Source organism: Pararge aegeria, chromosome 12 (assembly GCF_905163445.1).
Source record: "Pararge aegeria chromosome 12, ilParAegt1.1, whole genome shotgun sequence".
NCBI lineage: Eukaryota > Metazoa > Arthropoda > Insecta > Lepidoptera > Nymphalidae > Pararge > Pararge aegeria.
In genome coordinates, this window is record NC_053191.1 from 910,664 (window position 1) to 925,466 (window position 14,803).

Consider the following 14,803-nt stretch of genomic DNA (forward strand, 5'->3'; position numbering starts at 1 on the left):
TCCCGTGGGAATCGTTTGTTTACCTGGAAACAAAAATTAGCCTGCTATTTGTCCTTTTAACTAACTCCGTGGCAAAAAAAATCTTTTATGTTTTTGAAGTTATACTTCTTTTGGCGTTAGGGAAAAATGATGAGAGTAAATTTTACGAAAAACCGACACCCTGAATTTAGCTATAGTCAACATTTTAGTTTTTTCAAAAAAAGGTTTGACAGTGTACACTTTCAACGTTCAAAGTCTGCGGGCTCATTCCGGTGATTTAATTGATTCAATTGTGCAAAAATCTCAAAGGTTATTGTTGAGTTAAACTTTGTTGTCCCATAATAACTAGATATATAATAAAATGTTATAATAAAACTTTCAATGTAATAAATACCTTTTTTCTGTTGTTACAGTAGATTTTTCTACAAACGCAGAATAAGGCGAAAGATCAAATTTTTGAAAAGATTTTTATCTTGTTACGCCAAAGAAGTAGGTATAACTTCTAACGCATAAGTACACACATATTTTTTTTAATTTCACTGCAGGTAAGTCTTTGACTGCAATCTCACGTTGCTTTTAGCGGGCTAACCTGTAAGAGAGTATGATAGTCATATCCCCTAATCGGTTTCTACACGACACCGCACCGGAACGCTAAATCGCTTAGCGGCACGTCTTTGTCGGTAGGGTAACTAGCCACCGCCAAAGCCTCCCACGCGACCGTATAGTCCGTATTCCCGTATTATCCGTACGGATAACCGTTTTGTATCTTTTTAAATGAAAGATAATTCCAAGTTCGTTGATGAAATCTTTTATGCAGAATCCGGAGAGATAAAATATTCTAGGGGTTCAACATTCAGGCCAACTCAACGCGCTTCAGTGCCAAAGTAAGGGCGGTGAATACAAAGGACGATCTGATAAGATGCTGTCAGAGCTATTTAAATTTGTATGCCTCACGACATGCCATTTGTCAAAGGAAACCACTTAAAGTTGGATAATTGAATTTGGGAAGGCACTTTTTATCTTTTTATCATAATCAAATGTATATGCAGAGCTGCTAAAGAGTGTTTTTTAATAAAAAGATTACTTTATCTCGTCAATACTTATCATGAAAATTAAGCTTAGCTTGCTATACTCCGCGAAAAGAAGGAGAATCTGTAAAGTGTATTTTTATTTTCTTTAATCTTTATACACCACACCAAACAGACAATGTACTTTCTACGCACGTTTCGCTTCGACACCTGACGGCTAAACTGTAAAGTAACGAAAAAGTTAAAAGTCTTAACAAAAAAGTTGTCTTAACAATTATTCATTGTAAAGTCAACATCTCCTGAGGATGCTTTGAGTTTCAGAGCGAAACGCGCGTAGAGGTTACAAAGCCGAAGATGTGTTGGGTGTGGTACTCCACAAAATAATATAGCGAATACTAGCTGACCCGCACAACTTCGTCTGCACCGAATCGGTTATTAGAGGTTTTAATATCTTAATAAAAACCTAGAAACGAATTGCAGCGCTACCTACCAGGTCCAGTTTTATATCCAAACTATATTATTCTTATTATTTATTATTATTCTAGGGGATAGGTTCAATTTGAATAATTTAAAAAGGAATTTGCTTAAAGATATATAATCAAAATTAATATTTATAAAACTATTTATTATAGATTAATATCGTTATAGGAATGTCAACTCTTACAACATCTGTCAAACAGTTATTGTGTCTTAACCATAACAGTCAGCCTCGTGGATTCTTTTGTAGATAGACACAATGGCTTTAAACATGTAGTACATTATTGTTTTGTATCATTAATCTGTTTCGCGGAGAACGCAAGTAAGTCGGTATGACATCTTTATATTTCAGCCAATTTACATCTGTATCTGTGAAGAGTTATGTCCTTTATCACCGACAATATTTATCAGATCTTCATTAAAATTAGACAATACATGCTTGTTAGTATCCACCTTCAAATAAAAAAAAAATTATTAAAATCGGTTCAAAGCTAGCACTATACCAAATTTTATTTAAATCCGTTCTGTAGTTTACACGTGATGCCCTGACAGACAGACAGACAGACAGAGAAAAATTTAATAAAAGTCTGTTTTGGACTCAGTATCGATTATAAAACATCCCCCGATCAAAATTTGCAAAATATATTCAATTTACCGAAATCTTCCAGTTACAGTTTTATTAGAGGTATAGATAAAGATTGAAGAAATTATAAATTACACCATACAGATTCTCCTACTTTTCGCGGACTATAGCAAATTAAGCTTGATTTTCATAATATATCATGGAATGCCGGAAAGTAACGCCTGCTTCTATCCAATCCTCAATACTTGTTATATTCATTGAAAACTTTGGCGGAATCGATGTAATGGCAATGCATGTTTTAACCCATTGCCAGCCGACTACAGGAATGGATATTCCTTTCTGAATGAAAAGTGTTTAGGTCGTAGTCCACCACGCTGGCAAAACGCGGATTGGTGAACTTCACACATGTTTGAGAACCCAACCACCATGACTAAACTGACTCTCAGTTTAGTCATGGTGGTTCCTTCAGGATACTTTTCTTCACTTTTAAAGCAAGTGATATTGCTCAAGAAAATTTAAGTGGTGCTAAGCGGAAATCGAACTTGGTCTCCTCGAAAGGTTAACCAAAGCCCCCAACAGTAGGCTATCACCACTTTCTTTAAAGAAAGCTATGAGTAAACTTGTGGAAAAAAAGACAAAAACCTAATTTAAACGTTAACAGAGGCCTTAATAAGTTTTGGGGCCTTAAAGTCATCACGTATGCGCCTCGCACAATTTCCTAACTAAATAAAGCTAAGCTAATTTCCTCTTCTTAAAACTAGTCTTCATAGAGTAGGAAACCCTATCACCACAGCACACCTTACAACAATATTTACGTATGCGCGCGCAAACCAGTGTGTCGAGCAACTGGTTGTACACAGATTAAAATAAATAATAATGCAGACGTGGTATTTAATAATAATCAACCTTATTAGAGTTTTACTGTACAGATTTCTCCAATGTACCTTCATGGCCTTCTACTTAAAGTATTAAGGTATTAACTTTACGTATTAACGCTTACGTCCGTTTTTTACATTCAATCTATCTGTAATCTGTTGCCAATTTACTTAGCAAAGTTGTTATTTGTTAATAAAATTATGGACTTTTTTGGAAATAACAACGTTGCTAAGAAATAAATATATAGATTACGGATAGGTTGTATATTGAACTTTGGCTTAGCTGCGTGAATAAAGGCGATTTAACTGTGTATACTCTGTGAGAACTCTACTGTTGGGTTATCTGTTTGTACTCACATTGCCTAAAACCCATTAAAGCAAACAAGCGATCGCAGTTTAAACCTAAATACTCAAACTTACATAATGTTCTGAGTTAGTTAAAATTGGTCGGACAGGTATCAAAAATTCAGCTTTAAATGATTGCATATAACTTTGTTATACAAATGAATTCAACTAATTATAAAACAAAAAGGAATTCATTTACGAGCATGAATTTAACAAATACATCAACGTCATAACTTCTTTAGCCAGAACGTTAAATGGTTTAACAGTTTTGAAACTGGTTGTACTTACTTATTGTAATTGTTTTACTGTTTTATAGACTAGATTGTATTAAGATCAACATTGGTAGACTATCTATAAGTCTAAAGTCAGGGTAAATAATATTATAGCAAGGTATCCTTGTTAAAGCATTTTGCATGCCTGTAATGGGCATGGCAAAACATGCTTGGTTGTACCAATGTTTCAGGCAAATAAATATTTCGTTGTGTTTGATTGTCAAAGCATTCAAACATAAACAGAAAAAGAAATTCATACAAATAACTGCAAACGAATACATAACCAAAAATTACACAAAAAACAAACAATAATAAAATGTTGAGTGGCATAAATGCACATAAATTACATGATATTTTATGCTATGAACCGAAATAAATAATTGCTTATAGCGCGTTAGAATTTCGCCCTGCTCTACGTGATAAAATCCTAGTAAAGTGCTTGTTACCACCTGCTTACAACTTAGGAAGTAAGTACCTTTATTAATAATGTTACTAGCAGTTTTCCACGTTTTCCGTTCGCGTTTATTACGGTTTTTCATAAATCCCGTGGGATCCGTGAGTTTTCCTGGGATAAAAAGTAGCCTAAGTCACTCTCCGTCTTTTCAACTAATTGCGAAGATTGATTGATTGAATTGATTGATAGGGGGAATACATATATACCTGAATTATTAAAAATAACATATATACATAAATTATTTTTAATAATTTAAATAAGTTATATAAAACGTATAACGTATTAAAAATAATTTATGTATATATGTATTCATATAACTAACTAGTGTAATACACGTGTATTGTGTATTGTACACATGTATTACACTAGATAGGATTATTTTAAATCAGAGTAGGCATAAAACCTTAACTTAGTAAGAACTGGCGTATCTACAGTCTACAATCATATAAATTTTAATCTATGGCGGTCGAGCCGAGCCTCCGTCCAAGCGTCGAATACGGCAGAACATACCAACACAACAGAACCGCATGGTGTCTTGACCTCGTCGGACGTCCGCACTCTTTTATTTTACACCCCTTTATTTTCCGCACACAAAAACAATAGACCATAGACTATAAACAAACTTTAAAAAAAAAAACCTACGTAACATAAAGTTTTTAAAAATATACATAATCTATCTGGTGCTCTTTTTGCCTTCTACGTGTGTGTATTTTTGCATGTATATACAAGTAGTTTTATGTGTGTGTCAGTGTGAAAGTTTGAAAGTTTCGACATGAATGGAGTCGTTGTGGATTCCGAACGTAACGCGGAAATGGCGGGAAATGTTGACAGGTGAGTCGGACGTAAAACTAAGGATACTGATTACAGAAAAAACGGAATGTCAAATGAAATTTAAAAAAAATATTAAGTATCTATATTTTCCCGCGTATCCAGAGAAAAGTATATTGTTTCATGCGAGTTGAAAACATTTCATCTTTTGACCGATCCTACTAATTCGACAACGGAATAGGCCGCTGCTATAATAATTCGCGTGGAGGGTTTATTTTCTAAATCTTTTTCCTACGAGTATGTCAGAAAAGGCCTATGTTCCATCGTGGGACGTAAAGTGGAGTCTCCAATTAAACTTAGTTATCGTGCCGAAAACAAAATAAATAGTATTTATTCATTTCAATTTCATACTTAAGACCGCTTTATCAAAAAAAAGCTTAAAAAGGGATATTAATTGAAGCTAATTTAAACTGTGCAGTGGAAGACAACTTTGAAAAATTATTAGTAATCTCCAAGATTTGAGAAGTAATAGAGTGAAAAAAGTAGTATTTCTTTAAATATGTAATAAATTAAAATTTTACCTGTAACTTTTTTTAACTGCCAATATACAAATTGGTCTTGCTTATCATAAGTGAACGAGAATACTACTTCTTGACAAAACAAAGATAAATAATCTAGTTTCATTGCTTCTTAGAATTTTCAAGATAATATATTGTATTTAAACTACTTTATTCTAATTATTGCGCCTGTTTGGCACTGCGTCCATGGAAACCCTGCGATCGCCCATAAAATCAGTACGGGGCAACGCTCTACGCTTAAGATTGTTGCCGTGATCATAAGCCTTGATGATAATAATTGCAGGTTTCCTTCCGAGACACGGAATTGTTAGTGCGTGAATCTTACTCACACTTGCCTTGTTTTTTCCATTATAAATCTAAACAAAAATTCCTAATAATAAAATCAAACAACAGAGTAGGTATCAAATCGTTTAAACCGCTACAGATATGCCTAAAGATTTGTGGTCTTAAATCAGAAGTGGGAAAACCGCAGCACTTTCGCTTTGATTTGTTTCATTAATGAATCACAAATGTTGAGGAAAAAATTTAACCTAGCACTTGGCAGGAAATAATTTTCTCCCCGGGGACAGAGTCAAAATTTTATCTTCTCAGTTTTATCAACTCTCTAAGCATCGGCGCACATGTGGAAATAATAAAAGTGGGTAAACTTCTTTTATTCCCTGTGGCTGCGACTACCCTTGGCTGCGATTTTATCCCTTGTACCTTACAAGGGATAAAATCAGGGGTTTATGGCAAAAGTGTGAAATAATAGATAGATAAATTCTTTATTGCACACAATTAAGGGATAAAGATAACATATATTGAAAACATAAATACTAGAAAAATAAAAATGCGCAAAAGCGGTCTTATCGCTTTAAGCGATCTCCTCCAGACAACCCTTAATGAAAGAAGAAAATGATGAAACGGGAAAGTGCAATTTTTCTAATTATTATACAATTCTAACTATTCTAGCCGTGAAGGAAGCGTTTAGACGCTAGAGGGTCTTAACACTTATTGCATTTTTAGATAGTAAAACCGAAACAAAACTGAATTCTTGGAATACTTGCATATTCTAAGCTTAAATTTTGAATTTCACTTTTATGCATCTAAGTATAATAATATATATTAAAACCTGTTTATTATCTTAAACTAGTATTATTTTCAGCTTAAACAACATAATAGAGAGTACGTTATTATGTATTTGTAACAAGTTTAATTTGAAATAAAGTGTTAATAACATAATTCGTATACGTCATGATGAAATTTGATATCTGGTAACATGATTACTAATGCAATTTAAAATGATCTTTAAGAATTTAGTTGTTGACCTCGATGCGTATACTTAAGTATAATGTATTGTTTAAAAATTTAAAAACCCCGACTTTCAATATAGTGTACATAATTTTACTAGTCTTGCCTTTCATTTGATACCCATATTAAAAGAGTTGTGAAAAAATATGTAATCCGCTATTTTGCAGCAACGGCAATCTTGGACAGATTTTCATCAAAAGCTAAAAACACTCCCGACTAATTTACCTTTCAAACATAAAAAACAATATCAAAATCGGTTAATCCATTCGGGCAATACGATGCCACAGACAGTCACGTCAAACTTATAACACCCAGTAGTTTTTGGAGGGTTAAAAATAATTAAAACTTCACTTATTTCAAGTTCTATTCAAGGCTAGATTATTTAATATACACCGTTTTTAAACAGGCGTTACCTTGCGGAATTATAAATATAAATATATATATATATACAAAACAAAGCCGCAGAGGAAGCAGCAGTGATAGTCTAGTGTGTAAGGCTTCCGATTTCCTTTCGCGTATTTTAATATCACTTGCCTAAAACGGTGAAGGAAAACGTCGTGAGGAAACCTGCATGCATGTGAGTTCTCCACAATGTTCTCAACGGTATGTAAAGTGTACCAATCCGCACTTAGCCAGCGTGATAGACTACGGCCTTAACCCTTTTCACTCCGACCAAGAACCGTGCTCTGTAGTGGGCCGATAAATGTGTTGATGATGCTGATGATTAAACAAAGACGTGTTAGTTACACCAATGAAAATCGGTCCATCCGTTCTCAGGTTATAAATAACTTGAGAACGGATGGACCGATTTTCATTATTTTTGATTCATTGTATTTCTATTAGTCCGGTGTAGTTAGTATTAAAATATAATATTTATCAATAAAAATATATTTCAAATCAAAACAATAATCTAACCGTTGATTAGTAACAAACACAACTGACAGCGCACGTCATGCTGTCTATAAACGTAGAACGGTTGATGTGTCGTATACAGAGCTACATTAATCGGGAGTAAGATTAGCTGTACGTTTGTTACTTAACAAAGACGTTGTGATATTAAAATAATATGAAATTTGCGGCGATAGCTAGTATGTTATACAATAAACATAATGCTTAATTAAATATAATCCGGAAAATCTGTATGGTGCAATTCGAGATTTCCTCAATCATTTGCACCACCGAAATTTACTTTCAATGCACGTTTCGCTCAACCACAGCATCCTGCAGAGATTAAATTTACAATATGGTCTATGCAATTGTTCAAATTCAAAATTCATTCATTTCAAGTAGGCCTCATATAAACACTTTGAAACGTCAAGTATGTATGTTTGTAGTTACTCTACCACCGGTTCGGAAGGCAGATTGAAACTCAGCAGTTGTTCATTGAAATATGCACCGGCTTTCTGTTTGGAGTAGGTTTCTTGCTAGACAACGTCGAGTTTGAAAACCTATTTGCGTTTAAAAAATATATTCTCTCTCTACTACTACACTTCATAAGGGTGAGGATGGTGATAATAAAACTCTTAAATCTATTAATATGACTGACTGACAGACAACCAATGGGGTGATCGGCTATGCATAGAAAATATTCTTATAGCACCCTTGAGAAGTGGGAATAAGGATTTTTTTTGAATTCCAAACCCTAAACAGGGGATAATAGTTTGTATGAAAGTATTTTATTTTTAAGTTATATCCATTAAACTAGATAATTTTGGCTTTTGAATCAAAAATATGAAAAAAAACACGCATATCAGTAAAATCTGCCCCCAAAATGGTTGAACAGGGAAAAAGTTTGTACAGAATTTCAGTTATATCAATTTTTTTTAGGATGTTGGCTTTTAATTGCTTTTAACTTTCCATGTACCCCAGTGTTTTCTGGAGTTGGACATAGAGACCGTGGAATAATTATTTTAATCGCAAAGAACATCAGAAATTTTACGCAGACCAAGTTCCTAGCATCCGCTCGTAGGTAGGTATATAATGAGACAGAATTACTTTAAGCACGTTTTTGCGAGAGTTATAGGAGTCTATATTTGTAACGTGACTTTGGCATGTTATAAAAACAATATAACGGATCATTGTTGGTAGGATGGTCAGTCGTTCCGTCTAAACTCAATATATCCATACAAAAATTAAAACTTGAAGCAAATATTGGATAGAAGCAGGTGCTACTTTTCAGAATTCCATGAGATATGAATAATTGTTCATTGTAAAGTTAACATCTCCTAAAGATGCTCCGGTTTCGGAGCGAAACGTGCGGAGAGAGTACATTGCCGAAGATCTGTTTGGTGTAAGGATTTAAGAAATTATAAATAACACCATACAGATTCTCCGACTTTTCGCGGATTATAGCAAATTGAACTTAATTTTCATAACTTAAAGCAAAGCCAAATTATAATAAAAAAATAATAAAATTTTCATAGTTGAACAAAGGTTAAACGTAGGCGTCTGCTAATGAAAGTGTAACACGATATTAACTGGTGTTCAAGCCATGTTTTAGCATTATTAATACGATGCTCTGCTCAACAGCTCTGAGGTTGTGTTTATATTACATGTATCAGTTAGCCCGCCTTTAAGTATTTAACTTACTCGTTAATTGGTTTCTTTAGTCTAACTAATTTTAAGTTTAATTAGCTACTTAAGAGCAAGCATCAAGCATCGAATTCGATTTTAGAACGTTGCATAGAAAAATACGATCCAAAGTGCTACCTGCTGGCCCTTAGTGCACTGTCTATTTCTACTTTTGTATATATAAACAATCAGTAAACCCTATATATATAGTATTTATGGATAATAAGTAAAAATTTAATGATAGAAATATATATGATACTAGCGGACCCCAGCGCCATATGTCAGGTTGATTTGTGAATCTAAACCATCCAGGGTGCCTCCCAAACGCATACCAAAAAATTCATTCAAATCGTTCCAGCCGTTTAGGAGGAGTTCAGTGACATACACAAGCACACAAGAAATATATACATAAGATATATATAAATATATATTATACTAGCGGACCCCAGCGCCATCTGTCGGGCTGATTTGTGAATCTAAACCATCCAGGGTGCCAACCAAACGCATACCAAAAAATTCATTACAATCGGTCTAGCCGTTTAGGAGGAGTTCAGTGACATACACACGCACACAAGAAATTTATATATAAAGAGAATAGATAATATGACAAGAAAAACTTTATAGAGCGTTACAGGAACATTTGTAATCTTTTCTGAAAAGAAAATTTTAGTTTGTTTTTTATATCGCTACTAGAATAGCCCTTGAATGCAATCTTATCTGATGGGAATAGATGCAGCAAGATGGTAGCGGGCTAGCCTTTTTGGTGTATGGAACCCCCAAATCGGTTTCTACACGGCATCGTATTGGAACGCTGAATCGCTTGGCGGTACGTCTTTGTCGGTAGGGTGGCGACCAGCCTCGGCCAAAAGTCCCACCAAACCAGAGAAAATTTGTAATTATATATTCCGAAATTGCCTCTGCCAGAGCGATCACCACTGCATCAGGAGGTCGTCGAAAACTCGACTGCGTATAACTATTAAGTCAGAAATATAATAATAATATAATAATAATAATAAGTTTATTTAAATTAACAGTTGCACAGTAAATTAAAAATAGTACAAAATAAGGCAAACATAAGGTAATGTGTATCATGAAACCCAAATTCGATAATACTGCTATAGTGCAAGACTGAGTCGCAGTTATTATCGCCCGTCTCTGGAGCGAGAACCATACACTTAAATTAAATCTAGTGAGATTAATAAAAATAGAAACCTAAAAACCTTTTGAATTAAATTCAATTGAAAGCATTGATAAACTCAATTTTTTTTTTCTCTTTCTACATTTACATAAATACATCCTTAAGATTTTTTTTTTTGGTCAGGTATAAACTTATCTTTGTTCGCTATGAAGAACTTCATAGATTTAATTTGCGCGTCATTTTGGAATGCTTCTTAAATAAACGAACAGTTCAGTAATTTTGCTACAATACCAATTTTTATGTGCGTTTTACATAGTAAGTACATATTTATTTTTCGATGCTGTAATTTGTAATTCACAATGTTTTTCGATATATTAGTCAAAACTCCAGCTGATACAACATTAATACATCTTACCACCAGGAAAAAGGCATAAAATGAGAATATCAATTACAAAACAGTCTTTGTACGTAAACTGTGCAATAATATTTTATTGCAGAAGTAATTTATTTACACCTGTAATGTGTAGGTAAATGGCAATTCCCGTGCAACATTATTTTTTTTTTATATTAATAGCGGGCAAACGAGCAAGTGATGTTAAGTGATCAACGCCGCCCATAAACGTCTGCAACGCCAGAGGAGCCACCGATGCGTTGCCTGCTTTTAAGGAATTTGTTTATCCGCCCCTTGAATAGCCCTAGATTGTATTTTTGAGGAAACACATCAGATGGGAGATTGTTCCACAATTTGCAAGTGCGCGGTAGAAATTATCTGGTAATTCGAATAATAGAAGAATACCAGGCATCCAGATGATGTGGGTTTTTTTTCTACGGCGTGAGGTGCGGACAGAGGACAGAAAAAGAAGGAACCAGGGAATCATCAGAACACTCTCCATTATAGAGTCGATAGAACACATACAGGGAAATATTTTGTTTTTTTTGTTTTGTGAGGTGATTTAGTGTTTGATGAAAATTGGACCAAGATGGCCGACACCACAAAATGGCGGTTCACATATTTTTTCACAACTCTCTCAATATGGGTATCAAATGAAAGTCGGTGGGTTTTTTTAATTTTTAATTTATATTTTTGCTGAACCATTCCAGTATTGTTGCCAGCAAAAAATATTAATAAAGGTTGAGACATTTTCGAGTTTACGCTCGACTAACGCACCGATTTTGATCATCATCATCGTCACATCAACCGAATGACGTCCACTGCTGGTCATAGGTCTTTTGTAGGGAGTTCCAAACTCCACGATTCTGGGTCAGTTGTATCCAGCAGCTCCCCGCGACTCGTTTGGTGTCGTCTGTCCACCAGGTTGGGGGTCGACCAACGCTGCGCTTACCGATGCGGGGTTGCCACTCTAACACCTTGGAACCCCAGCGTCCATGTTGATATATAAATACATTTATATATTCCACTATAGCTAAGTGACAAAGACCCTATTCGTGTGAAACTAACCAAACTCAAGACAGATTAAGTCTCGATTGAAAACCATTCCTTAAGTTTAAACTAAAACAGTTTGAAGTGTTTCTGTATGACGAACTCTGTTTAATTTTCATTATAACTTTAACATTATCCACACATGTTACCACTGCTGATAACTTTCCCACACTCACTATTATTCAAAAACTAATCTTAAGTCTTCAACATTAAAGTTCATTAATTAATAGCAAATTAGCATGAAGCTTTGTTACCAAGCCACGTGTTACAGTAGTCATAGGAATATAAGTCTAATTATGTGCAGCTAAGATTCAATATGCAACTTCCATTTACATGTGAAATAAAGAAACCTATACAGAAGTCTAACAAAAGGTCATGTTTTCAAAATAAACTCTGACTGAGGTTCATATTTTTAAAAATATAGTCCTGTATTTTGACATATCTATACAATATATAAGTATGCAATTTAAGAATAAACTACAGTTGATATCTTGGAGATGTCTCTTAAAAAGTTCAAAGTTTGTATACAACGTAAGCTTATAGAAAATTCATATTATAGTATTAAGAACTACGTCAACGAAGAACCAGATTGCTTCTTTAATATTTTAAATGACAATGAGAGAATGGTGATAACAAAAAAATACCAACCGGCTAAGTTTGTTGTGGGCTTCTTCTCAGACCAGGACGCGTTTGGAAACCTCGTAGCTTTATGTTGACGAATTTAGTTATCGCCATCAACTCACTTCTATGTCATATTTTACATGTAGTGTACGCATTAAAAGTGCCATCGATGTGCCTCCTTGAATAAGGAAATATTAGACTTTGACTTTGACTTTGACTTTGACTTTGAGATTTCAATGATATTCTTAGGGTTCCGTACCCACAATAAAGCTGATGGTGAAGTGGCGGGAGAACTCCTCGTCAACTAACGTTCCATCTTCAGAAACGTCACTTTGTAAAAGGTTATGAGCAGTTTGCATTTGATTATTATAACTCTGGTAATTGGAAACCTACCCACTAAACAGCCAGAAAACAATCATCAACTGTATAATAGGTTTAATATGTATAAATGATAAATTGTATGATACAATTTACCATTGTACCTTTACCCAGCTGTTGGATATAGATTGGATCATGAACATGAATAGCCTTTAAGGGTTCACTGACCGACTAAAGACCACTCCCAAGCGGAGGCTTTGACCATATTCACCACGAATGGCATATGGGTTGGTGACCGCAGTGTGTAGTAGTAGCACAGGGGATGCTGCGCCTTCTCCGTGATATTTCCTTAACCACCTCGTACGACATCCGCGGTAAGAGGTGACAACTGTTTTCAGTACAGAAGTATGAATATGATTTTGACTCCTAAATATATTTTTTTTGGCTTGGCTAGAAAATGCTTATGCACTCTTTTGTTTATTTATTTACTTGCATCCATGCCATAACATAGTCATAAGGCCCTGTCAATAGCAATACGAAACAGTTTGATCATTATAATTGTTACAAATACACGATTTCTGACTTAGGATTCTTATTTGTGTTAGTAGAAATATATATATATATATATATATATATATATATATATATATATATATATATATGTATGTGTGTGTAAATCGTCAAATAATCGTCTCTTGAATTGAAAGAACCCATATTATAAGTAACGGCGAAGACGCAAGACGGTAGGGCAACTTCGCGTGCGAATTAGAAACGAGAAAGCAAGACGCTGTGTACTAGTCAATGGGATATCAACTAGGGAACGGTGCAGATCCTTGCGGTGTCTCGCAGTTCGATGGTAGAGAAGTGAGGATGGAACTAAATTTAATAGTTCCTAAGCACACTCTCCGGAATATATCTATAAAATATTCTACTATTTTTCTTCTTATACACGTGACCACGTTACCTTAAGGATTGAGGTTATTCGATTTTGTATACCCCCGTTTGCTGCTGCATAAAATATTTACAATTGCGATGCCAAGAACCAAAAGCTGCGTGCGTTTACAGAAATGCCGCATTTCTGTAAACGTAACAAAACAAACACAAAACTCACAACGTCATCTAAACGTCCTTTTTTACAGTCTCAGCCAAAATTCCAAGTCCACATGCGTATCTATGAATCTATTTTATGTTTTTAAAAACTAAAAATATAGCTATACTTTTTTTAACAAGAAAAACTGGCATATTTAATAAATGGAATACCAGCTAACAAGTTAATATTTTTTTGGAATAAATCAAGCTAGAATTGTTTGTGGTAAAACTGACTCACATCCCTACTTCCCTATCCCTATCCCTACTAATATTATAAATGTCAATGTAAGTTTGTTTGTAACGCTTTCACGCAAAAACTTCTTAACCGATCCTCATTAAACTTTTTACACATATTCTTGGAAGTGTTAGAAGTAATATAGGATATTTTTTATCCCGACATTAAGCTCGGTTCCTTTGGGAGACGGGATGAAAGTGTTCGACAATTTTACATCATAACTCCGACAAATTATAACCGATTTAAACAATTATTTTTGTACTATAGAGGTTATAATATGTGTTTAATTTTGCCCAAACTGTGGTTGGAGATAGGGGACAGAACTCCTCAGCGGACAGCAGCAGACCCCTCATTTAAGGCTTAGCAATACTGAATAATTTAATTTTTTTTGAACTACAATTAAATTTAATGCCACATCAAAAAAACAAAATCAAATGCAGACGAAGTCGCGGGCAACAGGTAGTCTACTATAACTTTTGATAGAAAATGTGGTTGCACACCGATATACTGAATACATCTGGGTAACCCTTTCTAGTGTTATGTCATGTGATTGCGTAAACAATAATAGTCTGAAAAAGTTATTCCTCTTTAATAGTTCTTAAAAAAAAGTCCGCGACAGCATATGCCTATCTTTTAAGGTTGACTTATACGCGGACGAAGTCGCGAGGGACCGCTAATAAGAGTTATAAAGACGTAGTTATAACAAGCTACGCCTATATCCAATACGCAATAGTTGGCCCC

The 14,803-nt window shown here is 34.5% G+C and overlaps 1 protein-coding gene across 1 annotated transcript in view; it reads left to right on the forward strand.

The window, feature by feature from the left end:
• The first annotated feature begins 4,537 nt into the window (after nt 1–4,537).
• Nucleotides 4,538–14,803, forward strand: part of LOC120628489 (calcium/calmodulin-dependent protein kinase kinase 2) — a 112,012-nt gene continuing 101,746 nt past the window's right edge. The window contains exon 1 of the mRNA XM_039896888.1: nt 4,538–4,844. Within this exon, the coding sequence (XP_039752822.1) occupies nt 4,786–4,844 (59 nt within the window). The 5' untranslated portion in view covers nt 4,538–4,785. The remainder of the gene's footprint in view (nt 4,845–14,803) is intronic.